The 23,292-nt window shown below is 36.3% G+C and overlaps 1 protein-coding gene across 1 annotated transcript; it reads right to left on the bottom strand.

The window, feature by feature from the left end:
* Window positions 1–230: 230 nt before the first annotated feature.
* On the bottom strand, window positions 231–22,884 carry LOC755357. Its single transcript, XM_030997548.1, has 16 exons — window positions 22,623–22,884; window positions 20,628–20,866; window positions 19,633–19,820; window positions 18,436–18,675; window positions 14,470–14,672; window positions 13,774–13,886; window positions 12,071–13,088; window positions 10,535–10,648; window positions 9,858–9,989; window positions 8,649–8,731; window positions 7,434–7,519; window positions 6,205–6,302; window positions 5,003–5,094; window positions 3,791–3,862; window positions 2,923–2,993; window positions 231–1,503 (listed from the first exon to the last, which is right to left on the bottom strand). The coding sequence occupies exons 1-16, from the start codon at window positions 22,665–22,667 to the stop codon at window positions 1,220–1,222; spliced, it is 3,078 nt and encodes a 1,025-aa protein (XP_030853408.1). The 5' UTR covers window positions 22,668–22,884; the 3' UTR covers window positions 231–1,219.
* Window positions 22,885–23,292: the final 408 nt, after the last annotated feature.

Genomic DNA, 23,292 nt, shown 5'->3' with positions numbered 1-23,292 from the left:
TATTATTAAAATGTCTATAACATTTATTTTCAAAAATTGAACATTCTCTGAGAATGTCATTCCGTAATGCTTGGAAATGACTGTTAATTACCTCACTTTATCACTTATTACATAACACAAGATTTTCCCTTTCAATAATCAATAGAATAACAATTTTACAGTTTAAGTCATATACCTGCATCATATTGTGCACTTGCAACACTGATAATATCCATAAATTTGCATAGTAATTCAAAAACATAATTTTTTATTTCAGTAATAAAACATCTAGATTTCAAGGTGAATAATAAAAAGATTACAAAAAGCTGGATGGATTCTGTTAATTCACACACACTGAATAACTATTACACTAAAATATTGCTAGAAATACCCACCTTATAAGATAAAATAAAGCTCCTATTCAGAGCTGCAATGTAAATGTATTACTTTTCTCGTAATATACAATTTTTCTCTTATAAAAAAAACCCACCTTAGTAATCTGAATTTAAAACACTCAATTTCCTCCACCAGTTTGGAAGGTTATAATTTTTCTGTAAAAATTTCTATAAACACTGAAATAAGTCTCTTACTCTTAAATATTTCAGGCTTTTAAGGCCACCACAACATAAGCTGATTTCAGTAAAGTTAAGACAAAAACTACATAAGAAAATTCTTGAGCATTTTCCTCATCATTAGAACATGATAGAGGCATGATGGCTCAGCGAAGAGCTGTGGTCTTTTGACCTGAAGGTCCTGGGTTCAAATCTTATCAATCCTTTTGATAGCAAAAAAGCAGTAGTTTCATATGTTGCATATCTACAGGCATAGACATGAATTTGATTAGTATTCAAGAAAAATAATAATTAATTCCAGTTCAGACTTCAGAGTTAGCTCCTTTGCACATTGTATATCTGTCACAGAAAATCAAGCACCCCAACTCACGCATGAAAATATCGCAATGAAAAATCAATATAATGTCAATGATTAATAAACTGTTCATACAAATCCCCGCAAAGCTGAAACAAACTTGTTAACATTTACAACTGCACTGGACTGCAAACCGGCAGTTCAGCTCATAACTGCATCTCAAGAAATACTGAAGAAACTTAAATCGCTTGATATTGCTAATATTTGTTTATCACTGTTTGTGTCTTTTGATTGAGCTTTGAGAAAGCAGGTTTTCTCTCTTCCGACATTAATATAATTTTTTCAATGTGTCCTACATTTTCCTATGATATATTCACAATATATCTTTCAGAATTTCATCTGGATCCAATCCTAATGCTGATATTGCTGATATCGGTCTATCACCCTCTGCGACCTTTGACCTTGATGAGATGACACTGGCACTAGACTTAGCCGATGACAAAGTGGATCTAGTTGAGCCTGAAGATTTAGTCTTCTTCTTACCCCCTTTCTTCTTCTTTTTCTTCTTACCACTGGCCATCTTCATGGACTCCTTGAGTTTCTCTGCCTCTATTTGGGCCTTCTCCTCTTGAATAGCAATCTGAGTCTCTGCTCTCCCTGAGAAAATGAACACATACAAAGTCACATCAATTATTGAGAAGAGAGTGCAGTGGAACCTCATTTATAACCAGGGGGGTGTTTCACAAAGATCCTAAGTTGAACTTATCTCTAAGTTGGACTTAACAATTATGGAAAGCCGATAGCATCTTTGAAAATATTTTGTTAAAGTTAGTTTGAAAGGCATACAATGTTAATTCAAATCATTCGTATTTTCTATTATCATGGGAAATTTCATGTTCTTGATGTGGAATTTATGAGAAGTCTAAAATACTTCAATTTTTGCTTTTGAATATATTTGATTATACGGCTACTAATGGCTCTCCATAATATTTAAATCCAACTTAGAGTTAAGTTTGATGTAGAATCTTTTTGAAACACCCCCAGGTCCTTGGGACCATGGAAATTACCTTGCTAAATCAGGAACCTTGATATATCAGGGTAAAAAACAAAAGAATATAAAGAACTAGGACCAGCAGAATAACTGTCTTATGACAGATAACTTGTTATATCACAGCTCTTTATAATAAGGTTCCACTGAAATTCCATCAGTGACTGAATTAGTTTGTAATTTTATACAGCATAAAATGATTGAAAGCACAAACAAATGATTACAAGGAGGTGTTTCACAAAGACTAAGATTGACTTTAAGCTGGACTTAACTATGACAGGCTGTTGTGCCAATGTTTGCTCTCACCATTATGATCTTTAGATAGTATTTTTACCCTCAATAATGAATTATAAAAAATGTAAACCTAGTAGATTTGTGACCATGGTTTGTACGCCCTTTGAAAGACTAATGCCAGTACATGGTGAGAGCAAACAGTGGCATGAACATCCTGCCATAGTTAAGTCCAGCTTAAATTTGATTTTAGTCTTTGTGAAACACTCCCCAGAATGAGTAATTATACTGGTTTAAGGATTCAAGAACGATGGAGTATGAAACGTGTGGAGTGTGACATTGTTGAACGATTCAGAAAGCATTAATTTTTCTGAACTGGATATGTACTTGAATTCTGATGCATCAAAAAGTCATAGTACTAGTAATTGATTTATTTTGTTTGAGCATATCCTAAAATCGGGGAATGTAAAGCTATAACAATAAACAACATACCTAGTCAATGTAAAAGAGAATTAGATTACTCAATATGATAGCTCATTGTAGTTAAAAGCTGGATTGAGATTCAAATTCTATGAAACAGAACAATATATATATATGTACATGGTAATAACAAATCATACAGTAACTCAACATAATTGATTATTAATCAACAATCCCAAGTTCTGTACACTCGACAATCCAACTGCTTATTCAGAGGGAAAGGATTTCAGAGGACATAAGACAAGACTGCTTCCTTCTGTCAAATCAATCAGAATGAAGGCGTAGATCACAGAAAGCTTGTCTTTAAGTATACTTACTCAATGCATTCTCAGCTATCTGATAATTCCTGTAAGTTTCACCCAGCCAGGCTTCCGGTTTACTTAGTAAACTAGTATGAAAATAAAAGAAACAATAATAAAGAGATTATTCCACTGAGTACACAAAGTGGTTCCTTATGCACGTTAGGTGTACAAGTTCAGAATTTTGTTTACATTTTTATTTTTGGTGTATGCTGCACCGTTTCTTTGTGTATGTTCAGAGATGCCAACCTCTTGACACAAAAAACAGAGTATCCTAAAAAAAAAAAAAAAAAAAAAAAAAAAAAAAAAAAAAAAAAAAAAAAAAAAAAAAAAAAAAAAAAAAAAAAAAAAAATCAGATTTTGAAGAGAAAAATCACTGGCCCGTTAGCCCCGGGCCAGTAAAATTTCAGAAAAATGTTTTACTGGTAAGTACAGTCAAGTAAAATGTTTGCTCTTCCATTAAAATTTAATGAGAAAATTTAAAGCAAAGTTTTTGTTGGGGTTGCAGGGTTTACTTGTACATGTTTCTATGCAATTCCGCTGTTCTTATGGGTTAAAAAAAAAACATAATCTTTAAATTTGTAAAATGTTGCATTTTTTTGGTGAAAAACACATAAAAGTGATTAATTTGTGTTTTAAAAAAATATACACACTTCAAACACAAAGGACCTTGTGTTATAACGTGAAAATTACACTTATTTTGTTACATTCAATGTACATTGGAATGAAACAGTCAGAAATAGTCATATCACCTATGAATTTCATTTTCAGGAGAAGTAGCACATTTGATTTTGGATTGATCACTTTTTATAGCCTAAAAAATGTTGAATAATACTTTAAAACAAAAGAGAGGGAAAGCTATGGAGAGAATGGGGTGTTGACTCACTTGAGGGATACATTGCTGGGTAACTGATCCAGACAATCGTTTGCATTCTTCTCATTTGGTGCGACGAGACCCCTAAAGGACATAAAAGAAGGTAAATAAGAAATATATATGTAATCTTTGGAGGCTTCCATGGTGAGGATAGATTTGAGCGAGGTTTGCGGTTACACCCGCCAATAAGCCAGTTCATACAGTAGTTGCAGTCTGAGAATGAGCAGGTAAAGGTCATTGCAGACCAAATTGTGAAATACATGGAGACAAAATACTGGATACGTGTTCATGAAAGTTATGTAATAATTATTCATTTCTGCACAAGCAGTGCACTCCATGATACACAGATGGAAGTATTCTTTGAAAAGGGGAAACAAAGACTATTTATGTAGCAGCTCCATCGCCCTAAGAGTGATTTATAATACAAAATTTACAAAGTGGGACCTCTTCATGTTTTGAAGATCTGTAGATATTCGAGGTCATTCGGGACATATGCTAACCATAAACTGGTCTATTCTTTCAACAGGGTTAGTTGGCTCTAAAAAGGGCCCACTCATGCTCTCTCTCGAAGTTAAGATAGGCCGTACAAATCGTCTTCAGGATGAAATATAACGAAGTTCAGGTAGCACCATGTAGGTAGTCCTTAAAGCCTATCTGCACTAGTTTGACCAGTAGGGATTAGGCCTAGTAGTAGAGGTAAAAGTTGTAGCAGTGGAAGTAGTAGATGTTGAAGTAGAAGCAGTGGAAGTAGTAGTAGTAGTAGTAGTAGTAGTAGTAGTAGTAGAAGTAGTAGTAGTGGAAGAAGTAGAAGTAGAAGTAGTAGCAGTGGAAGTAGTAGAAGTAGTAGCAGTGGAAGTAGTGGAAGTAGTAGAAGTAGTAGAAGTAGAAGTAGTAGCAGTGAAAGTAGTAGAAGTAGTAGTAGTAGTAGTAGTAGTAGTAGCAGTCGAAGTAGTGGAAGTCGAAGAAGTAGTAGTAGAAGTAGTAGTAGTAGTAGAAGTAGAAGTAGTAGCAGTGAAAGTAGTAGAAGTAGAAGTAGTAGTAGTGGAAGTAGTGGAAGTAGTGGAAGTAGTAGAAGTAGTAGTGGAAGTAGTGGAAGTAGTAGAAGTAGAAGTAGTAGTAGTGGAAGTAGTAGAAGTAGAAGTAGTAGTGTGGAAGTAATAGAAGTAGAAGTAGTAGCAGTGGAAGTAAAAGAAAATTATTAACAAGTAGGTACACAGCACTTACCTTTTCAGTGTTTTAAAAGAGATCTTAACTCCACTTTTGGTTAGGTGTCTGTGTAAACTAAATACCTCCTCCTCCCTCATGCTCTTGGGATACTGTAGGAATACAAAGATACAAAGATGACATGTTTATCATATCTAGTGCAAGATTTTTTTTTTTTTAATACAAAATTTGGTTAGAACTGTATCTGCTCCTACTTAGCTCCTCTTTTCTAGTGCTATTGCTATTATATTTGCTGTCTCATTGTATATTTTTTGTAATATACTTATTTATTGTATTATATTTTGCATGAGAAATGAAATCATTTGAATTGAATTGAATTGAAGATTGAAAAAGAAATCAATTCCAGTATTCGAAAATCATGATTTAAGTGGAATTCGCGCCTTACAAATCTCATATTGTTATTATTACTACTATTATTATCATCATTATATTCTTTAGACATTGACTGCGTGACTAAATTCGATCAAAGTGAGCCCTGCATGTTCCTCTATGAAACTAATACCTGAAAAGAATATAACATGAGGACGTGTTTTCAGAGTAGTGATGATGACTATATAATTGTCTGTTTAGAGTCAGAAGGGCAGTAGGTGATATCCTTTAAAGGTAATACAAAGTTTTGGTATGGGGTCATGAATTTGGTTTAAATGAACATATTGGAAGCATATGCGACCCTACAATATTCAGTGATCGTTGTCGAGGTTGAAATCGATTCTAAAGTGATGAAATTATAAATAATAAACTCTTTATGTTGTATAGCTCCCTCTCAAGGTCAAGATATTAATTAAGCTATAAAACAATGTTTCTTGACTAAAAACGACCGATTAGCTATTCCCGTTTGGAAATTATATATCACATCTACAAATTTTCATGGGCGCAGCTACCATTGTATGGCCGTACGGAGCTATTTAAAATTGATCAGAATTTACCGGGAGCACCAGTAAATTTTTATATTCAATTTTTCTCGAAAGCAGAAGTGTTTTAGGGGCTAAATTTTCTAGTGCTTATATTACATCCACAGGGACATCCAAATATATCAAAATTGAAAAGAATCACCATCATCCAATTTTCAAAAATTCCAAAACTGTATTACCTTTAACACCAAGCTAACGCCCTCCTGGCTCTGAAGAGATCAAATGAGAATTGGTGACAGTCTAGGGGAACTAGACTGAAATGAGAGTCTTCAAATGAACAATTCAACTAACCTCATCAATACTGTCACTATCAGATCCCTTGCCGCCGTCTTGCTGCTCCTTTCCTGTCGAGACTGTGCGTACAGGCGACCTGTCGTCTACCGCAACAACTGAAAAGTATTCCAATACGTTAAACACATTTTAATTTCTAGCTGAGTAATTCTTAATTATATCTCTAATCGCTTAGAAAAAAGTTTGTCGGTGACTCTCTAACTCTCCACTCTCTATACAAAACAGACTAGAAACCTACTAATTCAATACACAGTGAATGATCTAGCTATCAGCTTGCACCTTGGAATTCCTTTGTATATATATTGATGTACTACAATAATTCATTCTTATGTTAAAATAATTTGTTTATTTAAAGAATATTTTTACTTGCAATAATTGGTTCAATATTGTTGTTCATCCATCTATTATCATTTATTTATATATGTATATAACTTAAGGTATGAACAATAATGTTAACTTTATCTTTTATCATTTTTATTGTACATTATTTTGTATGATCATTCCTGTTTTTATGCACATTTTATGTAAACATTGCATTATTGGTTCCTGGACTACTGCATTGTACATTGTATATGTTGATATTAATAAACCGAAATTGAATTGAATTGAATTGAATTTGAATTGAATTTCTACATACTGTTCTTTTTATCTTTTTTGGCCATTTATGTCATTCTTCATGTCATTTCACACATAATATCTTTCTACACTTGTAGTTGCACATGTATCTTTCTATATATCTATCTATAATATCTATATATCTATCTATCTTTCTATGTCCCATAATCTGGTGGCTGTTGGCCTCCATAATTTCCTGTCTTAAGCTATTCTAGTTAGCCACTCATATTACATTCCTGTTCATTGCTTGATGGTAGCAGTCCATTTCCTATTTGGTCTGCCCCTCTTTCTTCTCCCATCAGTTCCTTCTTGCAAGATAGTGTTTGCCAAGCTATTCTTCCATCTAATTACATACCAAAATCACCTTAGCTGTCTTCCTTTTTTTGTCTCTTTTTATTGCTTCACATGTACGACAGATGAAACAGGCGCTAGCAAGACTTAGTAGTTGACACTGTACTTGGTACTCAACTGGCCATTAATTAAGAGTTTAAAAACTGGACGGGATTAACAAAATATCTTCACTTTATGCACAGATTTATTAGATCTTGCTAGAACAAGGGGTTTCATGAAAATGGTGCGATATTTATCATTTGAATTTGAAATATGGTACTTACTTTGCTTTCCATATGTCTTAGTTTTCTTCAAGGACCCATCTTTTAATGCTCTGAAAGCCTCTCTATTTCTTTGGACTTCTGCTTTGCTGAAGAAGCAAATAAACAAATACTGTGATAAACATTGCATTTATGATATGAAAAGACTTCTAAATTCCTAAATAAATAATAATAATAATAATAGTGTAAACTTATAGAGCGCACACACCGTCCAGGGACGCTCATGGCGCTAGCTCAGCAACAGTTCTCTTTGATACAAGTAATCATCTTGGTTTATGAATCTGTGTCGAAAAAGCATTCAATTCAGACTGGTCAAACTATTTGATTAAATTTTATGCTCTGATCTATAAGATCTTAATGTACATGATGGATAATCAATTATTGGTAGCTTTCTGACAAATAACAAATAAAAGGGAGACTTTTCATGTGGCTCGTAGTAAGGCAGGAGATTGCACATTCACTGTTGCAGCAGCTAAGGAGTGGAATAAACTTCCCTCCCGTATAAAAGCTGCTCCATCAGTGGATGTCTTTAAGAAACTCATTTCCTACTTGATTCGCTATTAATTTTGTTTGTTCAATGTTATGTTAAGACTTGTGGTTATATTGTTATATTGCATATTATTGTATTATTGTATTATTATCTAAATGCCTAATAATAATAATAATAATAATAATAACTTAAATCTGACTTTGGTTCTGCGTGGGCCCTATATTGGGCAAGCATACAGGTGCGCCGATTAGTCTACTAACTACTCTTATGTTTAATGAGTTTGCATTCAAATTTGCAAATCCCCTTTTACAGAATGTTATTTGAAGCTCAGATTTTTAATACAGTATAACAATATGGAAATACTAACACACAGAACAGAATATAGAGGTGCCATGGTCGAGTGGATATGTCAACGGACTGTCGATCAAAAGATCAGCGGTTCGAGTCCCGCCACGGCACTAATGTCCTTTGGCAAGACATGGATCTACATTTGCCACACTCAACCCAGGAGATGTAAATGGGCACCTGGCAGGAATTAATTCCTTGGAATGCTAGAGCGCCGTAATGGCCGCCTTGCTAAAGCCAGGGTAATAATCGGGGCAGCGCCAGGAGCGTCACGATGTGAGGGACATGTGCGCTAAATAAGAAGCCACCATTAATATGTTGTGGTGAATGGTACACTTTAATAAAATTCAATAGCAAAGAAAGGTCCATGATTAAAATTTTACCTTTTCCTGACGGCAGGAACGAGAGCCCTGCTTGAATTGCTATAGTTCTGTGCGGACGGAGAGGAGCTTCGTCTCACTGGTTTCTGTTCCAAGGTGATAATGAGATGAGATTAAAGGTAATACAAAGTTTTGGGAAATTTTGAAAATTGATGGGATAGAGAATTTTTACAACTTTGATATATTTGGATGCCCCTGTGGATCATAAGCACTAGAAAATTAAGCCCCTACAACACTTCTGCTTTCAAGGAAAATTGAATATAAAAATTTACCGGTGCTCCCGGTAAATTTGGATAAATTTCAAACAGCGCCTACGGCCGTACAATGGTAGCTGCGACCATGAAAATGTCAGAATATGTACATGTAGTTGTGATATATAATTTCCAAACGGGAATAGATAATCGGTCGATTTTAGTTAATAAACATTGTTTTATAGCTTAATTAATATCTTAACCTTGAGAGGGAGCTATACAACACAAAGAGATTATTATTCACAATTTCATAACTTTAGACTCAATTTCAACCGCGATAACGATCACTGAATATTGTACGATCGCATCGCTTCCAATTTGTTCATTTGAACCAAATTCATGACCCCATACCAAAACTTTGTATTACCTTTAATTTAGTTGAACTAGTTCAAGGATCATTATAATAATATTAATAATATTTTGTTCTTATATAGTGCTTTTCAGGACCGCAGGCCCTCTCAAAGCGCTTTACAGATATATATTATTACCCAGGTCAACGGATTCAGGCTGCACACAATTTATGCACATTTTCCACTCCCTGGGGAGCATTCCAGCCAGGCATCATTTTTAAAAGTGCACACTTGCAATGAATTTTCATTAAAACACTTGTGATTATGAAATTATACTTTCCCAAGGCAACATTAAAAGATCAAAGAGAAAATATGGATATACCAATTAATAAGAATTTTACAAACTAATGTGAATTGCATCCCAACAAGTAAAATGAACAACTAGTAGCATGATATACCTTTTAGATTTACTACTCTGATAAAAACATAGAGAAGGTCGAATTCTTGGGACGGACGGATGGACAACCCCAAAACATATGTCTCTTGACAAAAATGCAACATGATGTGAAATCATAGGGATATAAGATAAGAAAATGGTTCAAATGTTATTTGTGGACGGGGAGCTTTTCTGGCTGCAGATGCAATATTTAGAGTTTGGCCATCATACATACCTTTGGTGGATTTGAGTTGACAAAAGATGAGTGAGGCCTAGGTTTGGTCCTATTCGGGCTCTTCGTTCTAGCACAACTGTGGGGGCTCACTTGTGATTTGGCCTTCAAAACAGCTGACCTTGGTCGGGCTCTCTGTTTGGAGAGATATAGAGAGAGAGAGAGGGAGGGAGGGAGGGAGGGAGGGAGGGAGGGAGGGAGGGAGAGAGAGAAAGAAAGAGGGTGGGGTGGAGGAGCAGTAGAGACAGAGGTGGAGACACAGGGAAAGAGGCATACAAAGAGTCATAGATAGCATTAAGAGATAGAGAAAGAGAGAGAAAGAGAGAGTAAGAGAGAGAGAGTGTAAGAGAAAGAGAGAGTAAGAGAGAGAGAGAGAGTAAGAGAGAGAGAGAGAGAGAGAGAGAGAGAGATAGCGAGCAAAGTGGGAGAAAAAAATGGGAGAGAAAGAAAGAGGAGAAAGCACAATTTAAATCATCTGATCAGACATACTACTACTATTTCTTAAATATTTTACATAAACAGTGGCATTTATACTTTGTACATGTACATTGTGTCACATAACCATAAATGACTTACAGAACATACATTGTTATATTTGATTCCCCTTCCATGATATTTGTGCAAGCAGGGCCCAAGTTTATTGCTCTTTAACTAATTCCAGGTAAAGGGGTCAGTCTCACCTGAGAAGCTGCAGACCTCGGAGATCTCTTGTCCAGTTCTAGGGGGTCAGAATCCTCAAAATCTTGATAAGATCCTATCCTTGATGTAGGCCTGGCAACTTGCTGCTCAACAAACTGTTTAAGAAAAAAAGAACAATTAAAAATTATTTCTTTAATAATAACCTAATCTAGTACATTTCCATGAAATTATTTTATTTATAAGACATGTTTCAGAGAATACTTCATTCCAAAATACATGTCTGACTGATAAAGTCCAACTCACATTTCAGCCCAATTGGGTCCTTTTAAATAACAATAAATGATAAAAACGGTGCTTATCAAGTGCTTACCACCAAAATCTCTAAGCTCTATTGAGTAAAAAATTGTATTTGTGGCAGGTGTTCTTTCTATACAGGTGTTTGCTAACGAAAGACAGACTGTACTTGAAATTAAACTTCTGATTTATAAGGACAACCAACAAAAAAATGAAAAATAAATGTATATAATAAATAAAAGTTTCACAGAATAAAGCTTTGATACATGACATTACTGGGACCTTTTCTATTCCACAATGATATACAATGTACAGCAGCAGCTGTTTTCATCCAAAGTTAACGCCCTTATGGCTCTCAGCAGGTGCTATTTTAGAGTGAAGCAATGTGCATGATTGTAAAGGAACTATCACTGATTCCCTCCCAAGCTAATGTACGTCATTGCCACCTGCACAAAGGCAAGAAGGTGTGAAACAGCTGGACGTAGGGTCTCATGTGTCATGAGTAATATAGTAATCGGGACTTGATGAAAAGGCTTCAATTACATGACTGCTCGCATTGTTATCTAGTTTAATTACACATCAGGAACAAGATTATCCCGATGATATACCTTGACCCCCCCCCCCCTCCCGCAGGAGCCAGAAAGTATTAAAAAAAGGTTTCTGATTTGTTTAATTTCAAAAATTACACAGATGGGTAGCCATTTACTATACCTGAAACAAATATGGCACACAAATGATGTCTTATTAATGCACATTAGGGCAATGCCAAGGCTTAATCAACAACGACTTTGACATCCTTGTCAATTTTTTAAACCACTTAACATTGAAAGAAAGTACAACCAAACTTGAACATTCTGTAAAATGAATGCTTTAGGTATTTCTTCATCTCTAGTGATATGAAACAAACAACAATCAAATGTTCTTTATAGGTTTGCATAGAGGAAAACTTAAATGGGTACACCACGTGAGTAGTCCTTATAAGGACTGGGTATTCTTTCTGGAGGGATGTGTTAGTTCTTAAAAGAACTGTTGTATAATTCTTTTGTGACTATTATTCTCACAAGAACTTTTAGATCTTTCAGAGAAACAGATGGTCACAACATTTTGGACACTGTGCTCCGTCTGTCGTCAGGAGAATGGCTCGAGTGAGACGGAGAAAACATTACAATATCTGGTGGAAACAACAATCACTACAAAAACAAGCAACCAGTAATAATTTTTAAAAAGACAAACAACAATTTTTTGCGGGGTATATTCAATTAGCAAAGTCCTCATATACTTACAGACTTCTTTCCCATGGTAGGCCTATTCACATGGGTACCCTCTGATGCACCGGGTTCTTCCCATCCCCTGCGAGGCCCTCTGGAGGATGTAGGCCTGGAGACCTTGACCTGCGAGGGCGGTGTAACAACCTGGAAGTACGACACCTCCTTGGTTTCCATGGACGGCCCTTCATCACCAAACTCAATCACCTTGGTGGTCAGCGTCCGGGTCGGCGTGTTCTGCCTGTGGTACATGCTTTTCTTTTTGGCTAGTATCGCCTTCTCGTAATAGTTCTGTTTTGGGGAGGATGACGATACCTGGACAGTTCTGACGATGTGAGACTGCGGCACTTCTTGCGTTGCTTTGGTCGTGTCAGTAGTCGCCTTGTTGGCTTCGGAGACGGCTAGATGTGACATCATTGTTTCTACCTCCTTTTTACTCCTTGGTTTTGTCAAATTATCAAGCAACTGGCTTATGGCGTTGTTGTTAATTGCGTCCATTAGTTCATCATTGGTAACATTCTGTTCTTCATCGCTTTCTTCATTGGATCCACCTTCATCATCACGATGATTCAAGCGTCCAGAAGAATATGAGTTGCCCTGTGACGGCTGACTGCTGCCTTTATAACCTGCGGATGATGGTCGCTTCTTCTGCACAATGGACTTCCGAACTCCTGGACTTTTTAAAGCGCTTCGTGGTCTCTGAACCCTACTAACAGATGGAGGACTAGGCTTGTGAGTGGATGCACAATCTCTTGGTGTGATATCAAAAGTCACATTCCTTTCTTCAACAAACTTCACAGACTGTCTCCCTTTTCTAGATTTACCAGCACTTGCATCTATCTCGCGATGGTCCCATTCGTCCACCCTATCCTGGGTAATGGTAGAATCCACTCCCTGTGGCGTCAAAGGGTGGGTGTGGGATGGACTATCCCGTTGAGAGGTGATGTATTGAGCTGTTAGCTGGGCGGATACTTCACTTGTTACACTCTGAACCTCAATGTCAGGAGAAAGCTGAGGAGATGGTGCACCTGAAGACCTGTCAAATTGAAAAACACAAAATCAAAATCAGCAAAAACAAGAAATTAAATTCCCTCGAAAACATATATTGCAAAACCAGAAACTTGATTGCAATGGGGTTTTAGGTTAGGTTTATGTTTTAAGGTAAGCATTTGGTCCAGGTTAAAGTTCACAATTTGTTTCATGTTAGAAACCCATCAATAGCAAAACACCAGTTGTTAATTATAGCACATGGCTCAAATGATATCCACAGATCTTTTAAACATTACATGATTGTAGAAGTTCCACTAGGTTCAATTTAAAATGATCATTGGCTTAAGACATGGAGGTGCTTTGTGAATCCCTTTTGTTTGACCTCTTGAGAAGAATACTTCCACCTGTGTTCCATAGACTGTACGATCCGTCGTTGTTGTTAATTTTTTATGTATTCGCGTACTTGTAGTTTTTCTTCACCATTGCGCCTCAAGCACGTAAGTCTTGTAAATTTGGCGATTTACAAATACTCAATATTATTATTATTATTATTATGGAATAATGATAACATAATTTTCATGAGCAGGTACCCAGTATTCATCTTGGTGGGTTTTACGATTTTTGTAGAACTGGTACACATAAGCATTATCTGCCCATGCACAGATTGAATCTACAAACTGGCTTATTCTCATGACACCATATGCATCATACTATCCATAACATAATCCTACCTATCTTCATCAGTGGAATAGTCCTCTTCCCCTTCAGCATCAGGTATAGTCATGGACAGTTTCAATGGCTCAGGGGTAGGTCTGCGTAGCAGCTGAGGAGGGACATAGGAGGGCTGTAAATTAAAAGTGAATGTTGACATAAGCATATTTTGTTTGAAAGTTGAAATTCATTAGTTTTATGGAGAAGAATAAATGTAATATCAAATTATAAAATCATCAACTACATGTATTATTGATACTTTTAAACATATATGTAAAATTTCTTCTTTGCACAAACATTAATTCTCATCCGTTTCTTTATGATGGCTTTAATCAGTATTTCAAAACAACAATTTGTTTGTTTTTTTCAACAGAAAGTAAAGAATAATCAAAATGGAGAGGAAGATAATCAGAAGTATACGTCACACTTTCTTGTCAAACCAAAAATGAAAAAAAAAAAAATACATTTCAACCAATATAATGTATTCAGTTTCTTATCAACTATAAAGCAACATTTTCTCTCAAATTCCCATCAGATCCTTCTACTAAGATTACGTAGAATCTCTTTGTCTCCAATCAAGTTATGTTGCAACAAGGAGAGATCATTAAAAGAAAAGCACAACAAAATAATCATAGAGACAGATGGATGAAAACATATGATGCATTGTAGCAACTTACAAATACCAAACTACCAATAAGACTGAACAGAAAACAAACCTGTGTTACATGTATATACAACTCTCCACTATCTCTGTCTTCTTCTTTATGACCTTCGACCTCTGGGTGATCTCTGTCAGCGTAGTAATAGTCCTCCTCATCTAGACCCCCATTAATAAGCTTCTCAAGATCGGGAGAGGCACAGGGAGGAGGGGGAGGGGGTGTGACGTTTCTCTCATCCGCATAGGCTGCTGATAACTTAGCTGAAGAGACAGAATGGAAATACATTGACATTTGTGAATCTTCATTGAAAAGGCAGTTTAATAGTCAAAATTGGAAATCAATACATGTGTGCAGAAACTTCAGACTGATATGTACAAATATCAATTTAAAAGATAATGATTTGCAGATCATTGATGCAATTATATAGATGGTTGATTTGTAAAACAGTCAAATATTGCAGCAACAACCACCAAAACAGCCCCAAAACAAAAAAATCATGAAAAATAGATGATTTTAATATGGCACACTCAAATTATCAATATCACCAAAAAAATACACACCGAAAGTGAAAACATACCTACACTTAAACTGAGAACTTTCACAGTGCATAAATAAGCACTGCGACATATATTAAAGTTCTTTTCTAGATACCTTGTATGCAATTTTCCTGAGGAATTGCATACAGCTTGCTCAATCAGTTATCCGCCATCAGTTCTATTGCCCAAATTACAAATGTAAATTAATATTGTTCTCTCAAACTTTCCACTGGTAATCAAAGGTCCTTTTGCTAGCTTGCCAAACAATTGCTCAAATCCCTCAAATCAGTTATGTGCCACACAGTTCTGGAGCCTAAACCAAATGAGCACTAGCTACTCAAACTGTCCACTGAACTCCCCATCTCTCTCCAACGTACACATCGCCATGGTAACACAGGATGCCATCCCCACGTGGTGTGCATTCAATGCATGGTGTTATCCACTTCCCCTTGACAGTGAACTTGATCAATAATTCAGATGGCTTAATGCCTGCTGATTGCCTTCAACATGAAAGCTATGGGAGGTATTCACTTTGATCAATCATTCATAGCCCACAAGATTCATTGCATTAACCCCTCTTACATGTACATGTATACCAACACATTTCTGGACAAGCATCATTATTAAAAATATTAAGTTTAAAAAATCAAGATTTTATTGCTTAGGTACACGTACATGTACGTTAATTTAAATTTGGCTTCAGGGCCTCGTAACACAAAGATTTTAGTTAGCAATTGACTGCTGCTTTGCAATTGACCATGATGTACATGTACAATTAATCACCTGTCAACCGATCAATCAATCAGAAAGTCAATTGCTATTAAGTATTGTGTTACAGCTACAGTACATGTAGGGCCCAGATATCATCCATAGAAGTATTAGGTATAAAAAGGAATCATAGTTTAGTCCAAATTCATATTAAAACTTAGAAAATTCTTGAGCAGCTGTCAACCGATCAATCAATCAGAAAGTCAATTGCTATTAAGTATTGTGTTACAGCTACAGTACATGTAGGGCCCAGATATCATCCATAGAAGTATTAGGTATAAAAAGGAATTATAGTTTAGTCCAAATTCATATTAAAACTTAGAAAATTCTTGAGCAGGTGTCCTTGTTATAGAAGGATATAAAACATTTTGGGGGCTCTTTTATGAATTTCGGGGCTCTTTTTAGCATTTCGGGGGCATTCCCTGGCTGACTGTTTTCAATGTGATCATTTATCCATCTGCCGAGAGATAAAGTGTACTTTTATATCATTGCTTTTAAAAACTATGGATTTCTTTCAAACCTGTTAAAATACAAACTAGATTGCCCCATGAGATATTTTCTATTAATTATAAGACTGTATCTGTGAATCGGCCGTTGTGCAGAAATATATTTTTTGCTTTACTTTGTTAAGATATAAAGTAAATATGCTTCTGTTTCCTGTTTACAGAATTTAAAATAAATTTTTACACTGGAATTTAAAAAGAGAGGGATTATTCTCCATACAGTTCTGGAAAATTAGTGTCACTATTTACATTGTGTGTATTTATATCATTCATCTTGGTCGTGAAAAATAGTGAAATGATTGAATATTTAAAATCATACAAAAATTGATTAATTCTTATATCATGATAATTATGTGGAAAAAAAAGATACATTAAAAAAAAAAGCTTTTCCAATTTGAAATTCATTAAATCATCACTTTGGGTATAACACTAAATCGGCTAGGAAACATTAACCTTTCCATCAACTTCCCGACAACAAAAATTTATAAAATTGATTCATACAAAAATTCTTCAACAAAATTTTCAAAAATTAAATCTGGCTACTTCATCAACAGATAGAGTTCCTATACAAAGCATACATATACATTTCTAGAAGACTTGTAACACATATTGTACAGTATGCATGCTCAAATGAATGCTGTCCTGGCATTTTAATAGTGGGCAAGGGGAAATGCAATCTGCTACATAAACCAAAAACACCTGTTCAACAATTGCCGTAATGATTGTTTTTTTGTAAAGTGCAGATAGAGTAACAACAGTCATTAGGTGCTCACACAAAGGAATACAAAGGAAAACACAACGTGGCATTGGTTACAAAGTTCACGTTTGGTAATCTATAGACAGCAGTTTAAATGTAAAGAACACTCTTAAAGCCACTTCAGTAAAATAATTCATTTTCTCATATCATGAACATGCGGTAGATAGGCAATACATGTCAAATCACTATCATTCATTACTTTGTTATCATTTGTAGATTTTAAGAACAAGATTCAGTGAAAATACACACTTCATATCAAGTTAATTCAAAATAAATAATTAGATTTCTTTACTTCTCAGTCATTGTTAATTAAAATAAATAAGCAATTTTCCTGAACACTTTCTATTATCATCATTGTTTTTTTTTTTTTGGGGGGGGAGGGGGATTATGCATTAAAGAGTACATATTGGTAATGATCTTCATATTTTCCTAAATGAAAGAATTACAATGAAGCAATCTTTAATAATAATAGATCAAATTTATAACGCGCCTAATACTTTGTTTCTAGGCGCAGTATATATTATTACCACGGTCATCGGATTCAGGCTTACCCGCACACAATGTACGTATGCTCATTCTCCACTCCCTAGGGAACATTCTGGCCAGTCGCCATTTACAAGCACACACTTGCTTATCCAACTACATTAACTCTCACATCCTACCGGGTACCCATTTAACACCTGGGTGGAGAGTGGCAAAAGTAGATTAACGTCTTTCGAAAGGACATTAGTGCTGCGGCAGGACTCGATGGAACCCCATAGTACCTTGTGATCTGCAGTCGGATGACTTATCCACTAGACTACTTGCACATCTGTGGCAGTTTAAATGGTTCTGAATTCAAGTTTATATGTCCATTTAAAAATCTTAAAGGGGAAGTCCACCCTGAAATTAAGTTAATTTTAATAGGAGTAGAAAAATGAGAGAAATAAGTCAGTGAAAGTTTGAGCAAATTCCGATTAAAAATAAGGAAGTTAGGATTTTTGAAGTTGTGATCAATCAAACACAAATTGGCAACTCTATGACGTATCATGCGAGCTCAACTTCCATTTGCTCAGTACTAAAAAAATCTAAAATTTTCATTTTCCCTCAAGAAAAATTTCAACCATACATGTACATGCACCCTAAATATAATAATTGCAAATATGTTTCTATACTCCCCCTGCAAGGACCAAATATATATTCCGTCATCAATAACGAAGAAAACATGATTTTATGGAATATTATGCACAAAGCAAATGAAGGAGAGCTCGTATAATAAGTCACAGAGTTGCCAATTTGTATTTGATTGATCACAACTTCAATAATTCATAACTTTCTTATTTTCATTCAGAATTTGCTCAAACTTTCACTCACCTGATTTTCTTATTATTCTGCCTCTATCGAAACAAACTTATTTTGGGGGTGGACTTTCCCTTTAACACATTCAAAGATGTACTCATCCATCATAGATATTACTTACATAATTCATGCTTGTGTCCATTTGGCTGACTTCTTAAGAATTCCTCCAGCGCATTGTCCTCTCCCTCTGTGGCACTCTCCCCATGGGTAGGCCTTGCTGTGTTCGCTGCTTCCATCATCTCAAACACATCATGGGATGAATTATGTGGGCCTGCAGTCGAGGATGAGGAGGAAGATGGGTGGGAGCGGCCACTGGGAGGTCGGGAACCCACATCATACATGACTGATTTTGCTCCTTTCACTGTCATCACAAACAGACATAGATAACATATATCAATTCAACGATGATTTGGATTGATATGATGCAAAAACACCCTATCCTATGAAAAAAATCATACTTTTATCAATGGAAAGCTGAATGAATGTAGAATATACAAATACACAGAAATACAAAATATTTTCTCTTTCAGTATATAGTGCAGAAAAGTAAGTTAAAACCTATTTTCTGCACCCCTCCAAATTACAGGTCAACAGGGATCAAATTTGCTGCAGTAACAATGACGACATAACATGTGGACCTGATCACCTCGCCTTTAAAGCCACACTGTCCTACTTGTAGCTACTTGCTCCCTCTATATAGAAAACAATGCCTATTCGGTGACCGTTGGTCCCCCATGATCCTCTATTTCTTATGTTAATTGAGAGCTGAGTTGATGAGATAACCACCTGTCCAGTGACCTTGCAGGGTAATCTAATCCCTCCTATGAACTAGTACAGATAAGCTTTAAAACTGGGGCGATGAGTAGTGCTTAATTAATGCAAAGTCATCGTGAATATGTGTACTCCATACAAGATGAAGTCCTCAAGTTGATACCCAGTTTTTAGGTCCACAACTTCCGCATTTTAAATATTTTAGATTTTGAGTTTTCAGAGAAGTGTTACTCCTCTGACAGATCTATGCTAAAATAGCGAATAAATTATATCATGAGTTCTCCAACATCATCATGTGAGCTAGATCCAATTCCTACTGCCCTTCTAAAAGAATGCATTGACGACTTTGCACCATGTATTACAGACTTTGTTAATAAGTCTCTTTGATGTGCTAGCTTTCCAGCCTCAATGCAACAGGCTCTCCTGAAAAAAATGAATCTTGACAACTCAATTAATTCTACTACCATATTTTTTTAATCGACAGCCAAATTTGACTAATCTTATAACTTGGATTGCACAAAATGAAACATGAATGATGAGTACTTACCTGCAATAAAGGCCCCTGGTGTATCTTTGTTAGCGTCATCCCCGCTCCCAGTCTGGCTGCCCCTCCTCTGGAGGGTGGGGCTCGAGGGCACTTTCCTCCCGCTCCAGGGCCTCCTGGGGGCACCTTTCGGCTTCTTCTGTCTCTCCCCCTGTGCCTTGATAAGATCTGGAATTGACGTATTACTACCCCTGAAATTAAAAAAAAAGAAAAAGGAAATGGTTTATCCCAAAAAAGTTTATAAGGCTGTGCCATGTTATGTTTATATATAGGCTTGTTCTTAGCTTCCACAAAGACATGTGGTATATTTTGCAAGTATGTAAAAAAAAAATTGTAGCAATTATATTGCAGCTAGTGTAGGACAGAACTGCAATATCCAGTTCCATGTTGTACTTCATTTCTTTAATAGAAGTTTTGAAAGTTTAAATAATCTCTCAATTAACAAAAAAAGCAGTTTGTGAATAGACTACTCAACACTCTCGCATAAATATGTCCCCATTGACCAATAGAAAAAAAACATGGTGAACAATTAGGTTGATTTAAAACATTCTTGCTGTACACAGATTATCTTTTTAGGTTATTGGTACATCCTTGTATCTTGGACAAAATGAAGTTGAATCACAACAATTAATACATAAATCAATAAAAATCAAAAGGATCTAAGGACTAGCTGAAATCCCCCAAACAATTAAATACTGAAATATCAATGTGAGTAAATCACACTTATGTGACATCAAAACCTAAAAGGGCTCCAGCAAAGAGAAAAGTATTTTTACACTTTGTGAAATTAGGAAGTCAAATAGTATAGGAATTTGTAGAGCGATGGTAGCTACATGTAGAGCATGCACGTACTAGACCTAAAGCTTCAGTCTCTGATATCGATGGTTGTTCCGCTGAGATAAGATTCCATCTGGCTCCTCTGACCGCCTCTATGGGGAATGTTGACAAATGTCCCATACTAGACGATTAATTCGGTCTATCATCGTACAATCACTCACCAAGCAGACGTTTTCTGGATGCTGACTGTAGACAGCGGTGGCTCCGTCTCAAGCTCCGTGTACGGTGATGCTTTGGAGCTGGAGGGACTCCTCCCGATTGGAGAACTCGGAGGGGGTGTAGAGCTTGCGGGACTCCATACTGACTGCACGTTGAAGGCACTGGCTGGCTTCATACTTTCAACCGAAAACTGGATTTCATCTAGTTTGGCCATGGCAGCAGCAGTGGGCTCCAACCAATACTGAAACCAGAAATTCAAAAAGAAAAAAGAATACAGCATAAAAAAGGGGAGTCTGACTTTTCATGTAAGCTGGAAAATATGAGAAGCAGAACAGCAAAATTTTGAAATAAATTGGACCAATATTTGGGAGTTATGAACATTTGAATTGTTAAATTGTTACTCTTGTGCAGATCTAAAATTAATCAGTTGATTGTGACGTAGTCATAGCCAAATCTTCCATTTGTCGGTCATGAATTTGATAAGAAGTAAGATATTGGTGTGAGGAAAAAGCTTGTGATTTTCCATTTGATCTGGTACGCCCTGCTGATACCAAAATCATGATATTTCAGTCAAACCTTCTTCTTGTTACAATTTTTTCAGCATCTTACTTAAGTTTGAAAAATTCTCATATTTAAGGTTCTACAAACTGGAAAGTTGTACTGAAGTGTGTGTCAGCTTATTATGAGTGAAGTGCATCACCTGTTTAAAGCATGATATGTCAGTGTGTTATGCAATATTACATATTGACTACTGGCATTGTCATTGCGCTCTTTGTTAAGTGAGCTCTCTCTCACTTAAAGATGTTCATGCGTCGTTATATAGTCATTCGTGAAGTAGTAGGCAACTTGGCGAACATTGAGCCAACGGGTTTTACGCACCGGTACTGACGTATGCATAAAGAGACACTAGTATGCGCAGGAGCGTAATACCCATTGGCTCAGTGTGCTGCCCTCTATTAACCCAAGCTTGAGCAACTTTAATTTCAAAGCTGCTCAATGAGAGACAGAGAGGCGATGCCATTACAGTCTTCAAAATACTAAAGGGCTTGGTAAAGCTGGACCCAAGTCACGTCTTCACCTTATCACTGAATACTCGAACCCGAGGACACTCTCTAAAGATTTTCAACGAAAGGTCTCGTCTAAACATAAGGAAATGCTTTTTCAGCAACAGAGTGGTGTCCGACTGGAATAGTCTCCCTCAAGAAATAATTGACTCAAACTCCATCGATATCTTCAAGATGAGACTGGATAAGCACTGGTGGTCTGAGCGATTCAAATAAATTGATATGATCAAAACTGTCCTAAACCTGCGCATGTGCAATGAGTTAACCTCTAGAACATAACCAACCCTGAAGAAGTGACCGAGGATTACAGGATCTACCTCTCCTCGTATCATGATGATGATGATGATGATGATGAATGGGAGAGTGCAACTCACAGCGCTCGATGCGGAAAGTTATACATTTAGAGTCTAGATTAGTTTACCGATTCAGCCAATTTAAAATTCCCTAAACATGCATGCATGCTAACATGATACTACAAATTTACAAAAATCATAACTTTCTCATTATTGTTTGTCCAATTTTATTCAACATTTTTCCAATCTTCTGTTCTGAACTGAAGTTCTGCCTCTGGTTTTCTCACTCAATCTCACTTTCTCAGTTTCTGCTCTAAAAGACTAAAAAAGTAAAATTGTTAAACAACCACAATCAATCAATGCACAACGTACAGGTATTTCTGTTTATGCTACTGGAGCTATGGCGTACTACAGCTACAGTTACACTTGTTATTATTGTTAAATTTAATGGCTTAACTACTCCATTCCCGAGCCGGAGAAAATCAAGGCCACGGCCAGGGGAGGTAACGGCAGCCAACGCCTAGCCCAGCCCTAGTTGGCAGTGCAGTGCAAGTGTCGATCCATGTCACAATGCGATTCGATGGAAATAAAGCACGGTTAAGAATCCTATCATTTATCATGTATTAAAATCAAACCTGACCTGCTTCTTCATTTCTCCTCCAAACTTTGAAAATTTCTCCTCCATTGTGTGACATCATCAGCTGTCAAAAGGTGAAGCAGATAATAATTTGTGTTCCTTTTTGTCAACAACTTTTCGAAATCCTCTGCATTACATACACGCACTATACACCGACGTATATTGAAATAGCTTACGTAGCTGAGTAAATAATTGATTCCCAAAAGCGAGTTTGCAACCACGCATTTGCACGTGTAGTGAATACAGACGGCTGATGAATTGGACCACGATTAAGATCTACTTCCGAAAACTTAGGCAGTATGACAATGGTTGCGCAGCTACGTGACGCTAAGGGGTGAAGCTTTTCTTCACACACCTAATCGGAGATGAAGGTAGCCCATTTAATGTGTAAAAATTGCCAATTTGATAAGTGTAAGGATCGCATTGTACACGTACAACCGCTATACTACACACACGCAATATATTCTTTGTGTATTGTATCCATCAGGCATGATCAGTGCAACGATGGCTGGCTACCAATTAAAATAGGCATGGTGGTCGGATAAAATGAGAGTAGATGATGGAGGGGGGGGGGGGGTAAAGCGCAGAACTTAAGGGCAAATCAAAGAATAATACGACCTCACCTCATTTATGTTAGAAATTAAAACGTTATTATCTTCTTTCGAATTGCAAT

Source organism: Strongylocentrotus purpuratus, unplaced genomic scaffold (assembly GCF_000002235.5).
Source record: "Strongylocentrotus purpuratus isolate Spur 01 unplaced genomic scaffold, Spur_5.0 spur5_scaffold_4, whole genome shotgun sequence".
In the NCBI taxonomy this organism is placed as follows: Eukaryota; Metazoa; Echinodermata; class Echinoidea; order Camarodonta; family Strongylocentrotidae; genus Strongylocentrotus; species Strongylocentrotus purpuratus.
This window is presented reverse-complemented; position numbering and strand designations above follow the sequence as displayed.

Bases quoted from the DNA above. Each gene is read 5' to 3' on its own strand.
- LOC755357 (XM_030997548.1), bottom strand. From the start codon at position 22,667: ATGGAGGAGAAATTTTCAAAGTTTGGAGGAGAAATGAAGAAGCAG. The intron at 13,089-13,773 runs GTAGGATTATGT...TCAATTTGACAG, and splicing joins TATTCCACTGATGAAGATAG to GTCTTCAGGTGCACCATCTC. The intron at 10,649-12,070 runs GTAAGTATATGA...TTTCTTAAACAG, and splicing joins CTACCATGGGAAAGAAGTCT to TTTGTTGAGCAGCAAGTTGC.